This window comes from Alligator sinensis, unplaced genomic scaffold (genome assembly GCF_000455745.1).
Source record: "Alligator sinensis unplaced genomic scaffold, ASM45574v1 scaffold1238_1, whole genome shotgun sequence".
Taxonomy (NCBI): Eukaryota; Metazoa; Chordata; order Crocodylia; family Alligatoridae; genus Alligator; species Alligator sinensis.
This window is the reverse complement of record NW_005842436.1, coordinates 374,376-387,108: the sequence shown is the minus strand read 5'-3', so window position 1 is coordinate 387,108 and position 12,733 is coordinate 374,376. Positions and strand designations below refer to the sequence as shown.

The 12,733-nt window shown below is 46.2% G+C and overlaps 1 protein-coding gene across 7 annotated transcripts in view; it reads left to right on the top strand.

The window, feature by feature from the left end:
- The window catches only part of KLHDC3 (kelch domain containing 3), a 56,118-nt gene that overhangs the window by 15,033 nt on the left and 28,352 nt on the right, over positions 1-12,733 (top strand). For all 7 annotated transcript variants that reach the window (XM_006030288.3, XM_025211878.1, XM_025211881.1 and 4 more), the window contains 3 exons: positions 6,939-7,115; positions 10,396-10,511; positions 12,588-12,659. In XM_006030288.3, coding sequence (XP_006030350.1) covers positions 6,939-7,115; positions 10,396-10,511; positions 12,588-12,659 — 365 coding nt within the window. The remainder of the gene's footprint in view (positions 1-6,938; positions 7,116-10,395; positions 10,512-12,587; positions 12,660-12,733) is intronic.

The following is a 12,733-nucleotide window of genomic DNA, read 5'->3' as shown; positions in this document are numbered from 1 at the left end:
CCCATGCTGATTGCCCCTGAGCATGATCTCCCCTTCAGGCCCCACACAGATGTGTTCCTTGATGATTTTCTCCAAGATCTTCCCGAGCACCAAGGTGAGGCTTACAGGCCTATAGTTACTTGGGTCCTCCTTCCTCCCTTTCTTAAAAATAGGGACCACATTAGCCAGTTTCCAATCTCCCGGCACCTGGCCAGATGACCACGAATGCTCATACAGCCAGGCCCAGGGCTCTGGGATTACCCCTGCCAGCTCCCTCAACACCCTTGGGTGGAGGGCATCTGGACCTGCAGATTTAAAAATGTCTAACCCTTCCAGAAGATCCCTAACTCCATCTGCACTGACTGAAGGCCTGACAGAGCTATCTCCAAGATTGTCCCTAACTCTGGTAGGTGGGATATCCCTGGTCCCTGTTCAAGAAAACAGAGGCAAGGCAAAGAAACTTAAAAATATCAGCTTTCTTTTCTGGCATAGCCACAAGATTACCATTTGCATCTTGCAGGAGCCCTACATTGCCTGGTGCCGTCTTCTTGCTCCCAGTGTACTTGAAAAAGAACTTTTTGTTGTCCTTAATCTTGGACGCTAGCCTGAGTTCCATCTCTGCCTTGGCCTTCCTAATAGCCCTCCTATACCCCCCCGCCCCACGCCACTTTCCTGTGCCCAAGTATCCCCGCTTCTCCATGCTGCTGGCTTCACATGCAGCTGGCCGTCAGCACCTCCTCCCCCTGCGGTGCATGGCCATGGTGCTGAGTGTATAGATGGCAGCAGGGGTGGCCACTGCATGCGAGCTCCCTGTACCTCTGCCACATGCCACGGGGTGCTGTCAGCCGGCCAGACACAAAGCCGGTGGCATGGAGAAGGTGGATACTTGGGCGTGGGAAAACAGCATATAGTGCCCAGCAGCAGTGGCATGGAGTGATGGATGGCGGTGGTGACCTCACCCCTCGTGCCTCTGCTTCTCAGGTACCCCCGCTTCTCCGCACTGCCAGCTTCACGTCCAGCCAGCTGTCAGCAACACCCCTTCCCCCCCCACCCGGCCAGCCAGATGCAAAGCCGGCAGCGTAGAGAAGCAGGGATACTTGGGCCCAGGGAAACGTCATGCAGCGGCAATGCAGAGTGATGGGTGGTGGTCCTGCCCCCGCGCCGCTACTTCCCAAGTACCCCCACTTCTCTGTGCTGCCGCTGTGTACCCACAGTTGACAACCCCTGCTACAGACTTCCAGACCAGGAGAAAGTGGTAGATGAGGCTTGCTTTAAACAGCTAGTCAAAGTTTCTCAATTATAGGCCTTGGTTCTCATGGGAGACTTCAGTAACTCTGACATCTTCTGGGAGGGCAATACAGCAGTGCACAGGCAATCCAGGAAGTTTTTGGAGAGTACTGGGGACAACTTCCTGGTGCAAGTGTTGGAGCAGCCAACTAGGGGCCATGCTGTTCTTGACCTGATGCTGATAAACAAGGAAGAATTGGTGGGGAACGTACTAGTGGATGGCAACTTGGGCAGCAGCAACCACAAGCTGATTGAGTTCAGGATTCTGAGGTAGGGAAGGATGGAGAGCAGCAGAGTAAGGACCCTGGACTTCAGAAAAACAGACTTTGACTCACTCAGGGAACTCATAGGCAGGATCCCCTGGGAAGCCAGACTGAAGGGGAGAGGAGTCTAGGAGAGCTGGCTGTACTTTTTAGAAGCCTTACTGAGAGTGCAGGAACAAACCATCCTGATGTGCAGGAAGACTAGCAAGTATGGCAGAACACAAGCTTGGCTTAGCAGGGAACTCTTAAGTAAACTAAATCACAAAAAAGAAGCTTATAAGCGGAAACTTGGACAAACTATTAGGAAGGAGTATAAAAGTATTGCTTGAACAAGCAGGGATGAAGTCAGGAAGGCCAAAGAACAACTGGAGTTGCAGCTAGCAAGGAACGTGAAAGGAAACAAGAAGGGTTTCTACAAGTATGTCAGTAACCATAAGTGACATGTAGGGGAGACATGGGGACACGCCCGTGTGTCGTCTTTCTCCTCCTCTTTCTCCCCCCCCCGAGATTGGCCGCTGCCAGCGTCTGTGGGTGGTCCCCACATGCCGCTCCCTGCCAACTACAAATGGTGCCCCCCCCAGTGTCAGGAGGCACCAGTTGTTCATGTGAGTAACAAGAGAAAGATCAGGGAAAGTATGGGTCCGTTACTGAATGGGGGAAACAATCTGGTGACAGAGGATGCAGAAAAGGCTGAAGTGTTCAGTGCCTTTTTCACCTCAGTCTTCACATCCAAGGTCAGCTGCTAGACTACTGCACCTGGCAGCACAGTTTGGGGAGGAGGTGAGTAGGCAAACGTGGTAAAAGAACAGGTTAGGGACTATTTAGAAATAACTGGACATATATAAGTCTATGGGGCTGGGTGGGATGCACCCAAGGGAGGGTGCTGAGGGTGTTGAATGATGTGATTGCAGAGTCATTGACCATTATCTTAGAAAACTCATGAGCAGAAGAAGTCCTGGATGAATGGAAAAGAGCAAACATAGGGCCCATATTTAAGGAAGGGAAGAAGGAGGATTCAGGGAACTACAGACCAGTCAGCCTCACCTCAGTCCCTGGAAAAATCATGGAGCAGATCCTCAAGGAATCCATTTGTAAGCACTTGGAGGAAAAGGTGGTGACAGGCAGCATGGATTCACCAGGGGCAAGTCATGCCTGAACAACTGGATTGCCTTCACGAGGTGACTGGCTCTGTGAATGCAGGGAGACTGGTGGATGTGGTGTGGTGTACCTTGATTTTAACAAGGCTTTTGATATGGTCTCTCACAACATTGTTGCAGGTGAGCTAAGGAAGTACAGGACATACTCATTTAAAGTTGCACAATGTTTGGCCACCACCTACTAGTAGGTAACTACTGTGATGCAATTGGATTCCCTTAATATCGTTTAGCTTAAAGTTGCATTTTTCAAGAACGTAACTACGATGTTAAGTGAGGAGTAGTTGTATGGACTGGATGAATGGACTATAAGGTGGATAGAAAATTGGCTGGAGCATAGGGCTCAGAGAATAGTAATCAATGGCTCAATGTCTAGTTGGCAGCCGGTATATGGTGGAGTCCCCAAGGGGTCAGTCCTGGGGCCAGTTTTGTTAATATCTTCTTCAGCAATCTGGACAGTGGCATAGAGCATTGGTTCCCAACCTTTTTAGACCACGGACCAGAAGTGATCACGGACTGGCAAATAGCAGACCAGAAGTGACCAGCATACTGTGGAGCAGCAGCCAACCCTTTTTTATACTCTGTGTCCAGCAGCTGTGGCCTGGGGGGTTGGGAACCCCTAACATAGAGTGCACCTACAGCAAGTCTGCAGTTGACACCAAGCTGGGAGGTGTAATAGATATGCTGGAGGGTAGGGCTAGGATTCAGAGTGACCTAGACAAATGGGAGGACTGGGCTAAGAGGAATCTCAAGAGGTTCAACAAGGACAAGTGCAAAGTCCAGACTTAGGACAGAACAATCCCATGCACCGGTACAGGCTGGGGGCTGACTGGCTGGGCAGCAGCTCTGCAGAAAAGGACCTGGGGGTTATAGTGGACAGTAAGCTGGATGAGAGTCAGCAGTGTGCCCTTGTTGTCAAGAAGGCTAATGGCATACTGAGTTGCATTGGTGGGTGTGTGGCCAGCAGGGCACAGGAAGTTATTATTCCCCTCTATTCAGCACTGGTGAGGTCACATCTGGAGTACTGTGTTCAGTCTTGGGCTCCCCACTACAGAAAGGATGTGGACAAATTGGAAAGAGTCGAGCAGAGGGAAATAAAATGGTGAGGGGGCTGAGGCATGTGACTTTTGAGGAGAAGCTGAGGGAACTGGGTTTATTTAGTCTGGAGAAGAGAAGACTGAGGGGTATTTAATAGCAGCTGTCAACTACCCGAAGGGGGTTTGAAAGAGGATGGAGCTAGACTGTTCTCAGTGGTGGTAGATGACAGAAGAAGGAGCTGTGGTCTCAAATTGCAGCAAGGGAAGTTTAGGTTAGATATTAGGAAAAATGTTAGGGTCATAAAACACTGGAACAGGTTACCCAGAAAGGTTGTGGAATTTCCATCCTTGGAGGTTTTTAAGACCCGTCTAAATAAAGCCTTGGCTGGGATAATCTAGTTGGGGATGGTCCCAGTTTTATCAGGGGGTTGGACCTTCTGAGGTCCCTTCCAGTCCTAATTTTCTATGATTCTAATGAACCTACACTGCTACTGGTTTGGAGCACTATAGTGTTTAGTATAGAGCTGCCTGGCATGGTAAATGACCAGTAAAAAATGCCTTTAGTGTCTTCCAACTGCCTGTAGCAGCTGGTCCAGTTCCTTAGATATATGCTTATTTAATGTTATGAATTTTTAGTGTTAAATCTTTGCACATTACTTTTATTCTGCAAGACTTTCATGGCCACAAAAGGAAGAACTAGGATCTCAAATGCTGTTTCTCCTGACTAGCTCTTCTGGCATTAGACCTGTGCACTTGGTACCTCCTCAACCATAGAACAGGGTGTTCGCTTTCATAATGCCCAGTTTGTAGCATATCCATTTCCAGGGCAGGGAAATATAGAACAGGCTTCAGGGTTGTGGGAACATGGCCTCTCAACCAACTTGTGAATGAGAACTTTAGACTCAGGAACTTTTTTTCCAAGGAAATACAGTATGTGGTGTACAGAGGCAGCTGTTCAGTGAAAACGAACTCAAGTAATGGTGGGCAGCGCTGACTACCAAGGTGCCAGGTTGCAATTAAAGACTAAAGGATCCACCTCTGCAGTTGGGAAGAATGGAGGTGACAGACTATCCTGGATCTGCATGGTGTTTCCAAACTTATCTCTCTAACTCCAATTGCAAAATTGTCTTGGATCTGGAAAGATTCAGGAGCCCCTAGACACAGAAGGAGGTAGCCTCTTAGCTCTTATTCTAGAACTTCTGCCAGATGGGTGGATAAAAGGAAATGATTAACCTCTGCTTCACCTCCTAAACTTCATTCTTCTTGATCCATTGTTAATTCCAAGTGTTTGGATCCATAGTCTAAAGCAGAACGGGATCATCTGTTCCTTCTGTGTGAAGTCTGTATCCTTAAAAGAAAGTGCACGTGAGTCAATGAGTGACTTTCAGCCTCGGAATTTGCCGTGTGTCATTGTGCCATTCTCATTAACTTGTTTACTGGTTCTACAGCACATCCCCAACACTGGATAATTTCTGTAACTCCAAGAGGCTCAGGAACTTTACCTTTGGCCTGATTATGAACAAGGAAGGAGAAGAGTCTCTTGCCTTAATGCAAGATACCTTCTCTGATTTAGATATACATGGGTGCACAAATAAACATCTAGGCCTGCGATTGGCAAACTTTTGCCATCCTTTTGTGACCTGGCCCTCTGCTACAGCTACAAATTGTAAGTTATCGTGTTGTTATAGAGGCATGCCAAATCAGTTGATTGCTAGTGTTTTTTGCTAAATCTGTCCCAGATGGAGGGAGCTGACAAACTGACAATACTTCTTAGAGTTAGCAGGTAGAGAAATATTTTGAAAGCATCCTTTGTCTTAAGGTTTGAGCCATGTGTAACTATGAAACTATGTGACCATATTCCTACTTTAGCTGCAGAGTCAAAGTTGGATGCAGAGGATCAACTTTCATAAAGTATATCTGTTTAGTAACAGGATTGCAGTTCTAGATGTACAACCATGGCTTTAGCTATATACCAGCAACCAAACAGGAGAGCCAGGATACCAATTTCAGTATTCAAAACAGTAGCACCCATGACTCTATTCTTTCTGCTGTCTTCAGAGAATATAACTGTATTGCCAGTAATACTCTTCTCAGCAGTCTCATTAAGGAGAAAAACTTCACACCTAAAGCAAGAGGTGATCAGTCATTTTTAACAGCTGTGGTTTAACTTTGCTTTAACCACAGGATTAACCTACTGCCTAAACTAAAATCCAACTATTAATACAAGTAAACTGCCCCCTTTTAGAGGCTGCTGTGTCATTCTACCTACTATTGGGCATCTGTAGCTGCTGACAAGTAAGTACTTTTTTAGCATGTACATGTAGTGGGTATAAAGAGAACTTAGGTACTGTTTCTTCTAATCCTCCCTTTGCCATCTTGGGTTCTCTTTTATGAGAGCTGAAGCTAAGAGGCTTATGTTGTACTCTGAATTATAGTTTGAGAGGTGGTAGGAAGAGTATACAGGAGCAAAGTTTTCAGCTGAGATAACAGTATGTGCACATGACAATTCATTTAAATGGAGTTAAGACCAGAAGTTTGAGGAACTAAAAGCTAGGTAAATGGGTAGCACGGCAGCAGCTAATTTATTGGGGAAAAATGCCAAGCAATAGGTGCTGGAAAGAATTAAACTACTTGTCACAGGTTGTACACTTATGCAATGATTAATTTTGGGGAACCTTATTTATACATGCACAGATATTCCCCAGACTGAGCGTATTACTGTCATGCTTGGTATGTGTTAACAGTTAATGATAAGCTCTATCCATTTAAACAACTTATGTGTATGTGCTATCTTGATTCTTTTCCCTTTTTTGACTGGCTGAAGTGATTCAATATTGAATTTACATGTTTTGTTTAGTGGACAAAGTTTGGTGAATTAGAAGTGGCCAAAGTAAGTTTCTTTCCAGTATACTTTGCAGTTGACTGTTTCAGCTTTTACGATGTTCCTTGCCTGCTTTCATTTGCTCCCGAGTGGCCTTGTAGACCAACTGATAGTCAGAGGATTTCATATTTGGGAGGTGGTTCTGGTTCAGTGATGTTAACTCTTTAACTTTGATTAATAGTCTGCTGTAAATCATTGTGGAAGAGCTGAGCTGCGAAGTTTTCTACTTGTGTATGTTCAGTCACAAACCTGTGCTAAAATCCAGCATGCAGAGCAGCTTAATGTTTTGTGTAAGCTGTGCAAATCAGCCAAGTAACACCAAGGCTTCTGCTTTCAGTATCTCTGCGTTGGACCAAGCTGCCACCAGTATGGACAAATAGCCGGGACCACGTGAGGGAGGTGCCCTATATGAGGTATGGACATTCAGCAGTGCTAATTGATGACACCATCTACATATGGGGCGGCCGTAATGACACCGAGGGAGCCTGCAACGTACTATATGCCTTTGATGTCAGTAAGTGCCAGATTCTCACCCTCTCTCTGCTCTGAGTGATCTGTGTGATGTACGTGCCCTTCCCTCCCTCTTAGTTGGTTTCATGATGGTGTTGTAAAAATGGCAGCATTTGTTGTACTGTGTCACTCTGTCTCCATGAAGTGATGATCTAGAGCAACTATAGGAGGCCAGGAATCAGCCCTTTTATTGGGAACATATTTGAAAGGGTGTCTGTGGCTAGTTTAGCAATGTCTGAAAGAGTAACATAATGGCTAATGTGTTTACACATTTGATTCTCTCTGTATACGAGATTTAAAAAAGCCTTTGATCTGGCATCCCATGATCACCTTTTGGCAAAACTGGCCAACTGCGGCCTCGGGTCCACCATAATCTGCTGGCTGGGGAATTGGCTCTGGGGTCGGACCCAGAGGGTGGTGGTTGACGGAAGTCAATCGTCATGGTGCCCTGTGACCAGTGGGGTCCCTCGAGGCTCTGTCTTTGGACCTATTTTGTTCAACCTCTTCATTAATGATGTGGACATTGGAGTCAGAAGCGGACTGGCCGAGTTCGCCGATGATACCAAACTTTGGGGTAAAGCATCCACACTGAGGACAAGAGGGTGATCCAGGCTGACCTTGACAGGCTCAGTAAATGGGCGGACGAGAACCTGATGGTGTTTAACACCAAAAAATGCAAAGTTCTCCACCTTGGGAGGAAAAACCTGCAGCATGTCTATAGGCTCGGCAGTGCTAAACTGACTAGCACTACAGACGAGAGCGACTTGGGGGTCAGGATTGACCACAAGATGAACACAAGCCTTCAATATGATGCTGCAGCCAGTAAAGCGAGCAAAACGCTGGCTTGCATCTATAGATGCTTCTGTAGTTTCATAGTTTCATAGTTTTAGTTCATAGTTTTAGTTCATAGTTTTAGGGTTGGAAGGGACCTAATAGATCTTCTAGCCCGACCCCCCGCCAGGGCGGGAGAACAACAAAAAACCCTAAATCCGAGTAGTAGTAAATCCAAGGATGTCATGCTCCCACTGTAGTCGGCCTTGGTGAGGCCGTAGCTGGAGTACTGCGTCCAGTTTTGGGTTCCACAATTCAAAAAGGATGTGGAGAAGCTTGAGAGGGTGCAGAGGAGAGCCATGTGCATGATCAGAGGTCAGGAAAACAGACCTTATGACGAGAGGCTGAGAGCCATGGGACTTTTCAGCCTGGAAAAGCACAGGCTCAGGGGCAACCTGATGGCCATCTATAAGTTTATCAGGGGTGTTCACCAGGACCTGGGGGAACCTTTGTTCACCAGAGCACCCCAAGGGATTACAAGGTTGAATGGTTATAAACTACTGCAAGATGGTTTCAGGCTGGACATAAGGAAGAACTTTACTGTCCGAGCCCCCAAGGTCTGGAATGGCCTGCCGCCGGAGGTGGTTCAAGCACCTACTTTGAACGCCTTCAAGAGAAACCTGGATGTTTTTCTTGCTGGGATCCTATGACCCCAGCTGACTTCCTGCCCCCTGGGGCAGGGGGCTGGATTCAATGATCTTCTGAGGTCCCTTCCAGCCCTAATGTCTGTGAAATATTCTAAAGTACAAAAGACAGCTATTGAATGCTTTTCTAATAGAAAATAAAATATTTGGCCTATTGTGTTCCTTCAGTTTCCCTCTTGAGTCTTGACTAAAATTAGTTTTACATGTTCTAGGGATGCTGTTGTCCTTAACTACTGCTGAAAAGCCTCAAGGGTGAAGTGAATTTTGAGCAAAGAGCAAATTTTGAGCCTGGTTCTCTAGGAGAGGGAGACTTCTTCCACATGCACCCTTAGTCTACAACAAGCAAAACCCACAGCAGGAAGAGTAGTATGGAGCAAGAGGAGGAGTGGGGAGAAATAAGTACAAGCAGAGTTATACAGCAGATGAAAGATTAAGGACTGGGTTTCCATGCATAGTGAAAGGCTCAGTGCAAGTTTCCCAGGTTGTTTTAAGAGAGCAGTGAGATTTTTCTGTGACTCTGGCAACTGGAAGTAGCAGTACTACCATCAGTCCAGGATGGCTGTGAAGCACCTGTGGTAGCAGCTGGTCTTTCCTAATTGCCAGCTGAAGCCATTTAGCACAAGTGTTAAGTGAAAATTGACTGAAAGTCCACAGACTGCAGTCCTAGTCCAAACCCTTGCACAGCTGTCCATATATTCTTGTGCTCATTCCTTCCCAGCCCTAGGAAGTGGGCTCTGCTAATCCTTTCCTGCTCGAGGCAAGTGACAGAAGCCACACTGCATGAAAGATTTCAGCAGTGCTTTATTCATTCTGGAGAGCAGAGGCTTGTAAGGCCTGCAAGGGTGTGGGTGCAGGTGTGGACCAAATTAGATGTTCTGGGTCTTTTATGACCTGTTGCTTTTGGCTGAGCTTTGTCTGCTAGTGTATGACAGGATTTGGAAATAGCCCCAGGCTTGGCAGAAATTTTGGTATGAACAAAGAGAGCTTTTGCTCAACCTAGTCTCCCCTGGGCTCATGCTGACCTTGCAGCAAGCCCCTCAGTACAGCTCCAGCCAAGGTCTGGTCAGATAGTTGTGGCTGCGAGCCAAGTTCAGAAACATTCTGCTCCTGGAGAATGTTAAACACATTCCAGTTTTGCCACTTTTTCAAATAAGCATTGCTGCTGGCAGCCTGCAACAGCAAAGGGTCTCCTGTTGCTTCAAGGCTTATCTGTGCTGTGCTTCCCAGAACAGGTGCCTGCATGAGCTTGGCAGTGAGCTTCATTAGGCCCTGCATGGGGAACACTTAAGTAGGCCTGCAGATCCCCTGAGTTGAGCCAGTTGCCAAAGTTTGCCAACTACAGAGGAACTTGTCAGAATTGGATATGACTGAGGCGGATGAGCTTAGGGGGGCTGTGGATAGAAGGTAGCAGGGAATCGTGGAACAGGGGGAAGAAGAGGCTCTCACATCAGTGGGTCAAATCTGTAATGGAAAGAAGGCAATAACAATGTAGGGATTCATTTACATAACCAGTTACTTTTGAACAGTAAATTCACTGATCTCTGAGCAGCAGGGCTTAGATTGCTAATTACTTCCACCATGTAAAGAAGCCAGAATCTCAGACTGCCCTGGCCACTCTTACGGATTAGTTTGGTGTGATTGCTAAAAAGCTCTGATAGACTAAGAAGTAATGCACAATTGAGTTGCAGGAAAGAGAAGCTAACCTCTCTTTCTTTTTGAAGGGGTTTCTCAGGAGCTGTGTGCATTCTTTTTTCTATCTCTGGATCTGCTGTCTTGTTTGGTCTTAACGTCCATCTTCCTTTATTTTAGGTACACATAAGTGGTTCACTCCAAAGGTGTCTGGAATGGTCCCAGGAGCCAGAGATGGTCACTCAGCTTGTGTCCTGAGAAAGAGCATGTACATCTTTGGAGGCTATGAGCAGCTGGTAGGTGGACTCCAGTATGATGCACCTGTGTCCCTCTGTGGTGAAATCTACGTTGAAGGATGATTGGGGAGCCCTACTTTTCATTAGCACGTTCTAGTAACTGAAATGCAAATGGATGTCCCTATTTAAGATGGACTAAAATTTTATGTTCTCATCCCCTGCTTATAATTTTGCCATTCTTTTGTCCTTTAGGCTGAACCTTTCCAGATGTGGCTTCTGCTTTGAGCCAAACATTTTCCTTCCACCATCTCCATCCCTCTCCTGTGCCACCCTGCAAAAAAAAGTTTTCAGATGTGGTTTTAAGAAAACTTCAGAGCTTTGTAACATTAAATGAAGGAAAAACTGTTTTAACAAGGCAAGCTCATCTGATATAAATGTCAGAATCTTTAAATGAGATCAGATGAAATCCTGGCACCAAAAGTGAAGTCCTGCTTGCTGTCCCTGAAAAAATCCACCTAGGTTTGGCCAGGAAGTGACACACAGGAACTCCTAGTTACTGAATATGTGCAGTAGGATGCAGTCTTTATTGTGCTGCTTAATTTGCTGAACATTCATCTGTCCTACACATGTACCCAAGGCTTGCTGAGCTCTTCTCTTGCATCTACTTGTTTGCCCTCCCATATTAAAATGCCTTTAGCCTAAGAGCAGTTTGCACTGATTGGAGGGCAGAAGACTAGATATTCAAGTCTTACCTGAACTGATCTTTCTGTGCATAAACTACCCTTGTTGAATAAGTTCTCTCTTACCCGCCTTTTAGGACAGGGGTACATAATCCTGTCCTTTGCCCCCTCTTTCTTATAGGGAAGGTTGCATTAACTTGCCTTTAACAGAGTTGGAGATTGCAGCTAGGGCTCGGTGGTGAGCCTAAGTCTTGCCCGTTTAAACACACGGCTCAGAACGTATGTGCCAAGTCTGTAACCTGAGCTGTGTGCAGTATTAGCAAGCTTCTTTTGTTTCTACACTGGTCCTTGGCATAACAGCCTGCTTCTGCTTGCTAGCTAGCACACTTCACCCCCAGGCTCAAATGATAGAGAAATGTGCTGTGGATTTGAATGCAAGGTAGTCAGATCCCCTATGTGTAGGGGTGACTGGCTACACACAGGACTCTTGGGCTTGTCCATTTTTTATTTAAAAAAGTCAAACTCAAATAGTCTAAGCAGGATGATGTCAGGATGAGGCTGCCTATGCAGCTTCAGTTCTCCCTCTAATGAATACTCAAAGTTATACATTCATTGTCTGTGCTACAGTCTACTGTCTCTACTGTCTTTGCTACAGAAGCTTCTCACTCCCTGCACAGGGTAGACAATGAATGAGGCAGGGTTGTGTAGCAAAAGTAGCTCTCTTATCTTGTTTGTAGCTGGTTGAAATAACTACTGAATGAGCCAAGGAACTGCAGAAAGAAAAGGCAACACGTGCAGTTAAACTACACTGGGATTCAGAAGAACTAGGTTTAGCCACAGACTTTCCAATACTTCTCTTAAGAATTTCATTGGTGGGCAGTGCTTTCTTATCACCTGGATGCCCAGTGTGCCAAGATTGGGGCCAAGCTCTTGGAGATACAGTTTGAACTTCTTGAGGGCTGTACATGGCCTGGCATCCCTGAAAACTTTCAGAATAGGCACTTAATTGTCAGGGCACTTAGAACTAGCAAGGACTCTGCATATCTTGGCTTGAGTCCTGCACTTCACTTCCCTATGTGTAGCGTTTCAGGGAAGTTATGCTCACCCTTCTCATGTGCTGTGAAACACTGGCATAGAACTCCATAATAACCACCTCCTAGGCTTTTCTAATTCTATATCCAGTGCAGGATTTGGATGGTGTCCAGTTAACAAGGTTGGGGGCCATAAAGAATGCTGGGGATAAGAAATGATGAACAGCTGCCTCATTCCCTGGGACTGTCCATCCTGTGCACTGAACGAGTTTAATTCCAGATGTGGGTCCTGTTGATTCCCCTATACCAGAAGCTCTGTCTCCAAAGAGAAGCTCCAGGTCTCTAGGACCACCTAGTTTCCTGCAGTCAATTAGATCTTGGTCTGTTGAATCCATTGGTAATTAGGCTGCCCTGCTGTCTTCCAGGCTGACTGTTTTTCGAATGACATCCACAAATTGGACACCAATAGCATGATATGGACTCTAATCTCAGCCAAGGTCAGTATTTGTTTCTTACTCTGCCCTGTGGAGGACCCCTCATGTCTGCTACCCTTCAGGGAAACTGCACATTC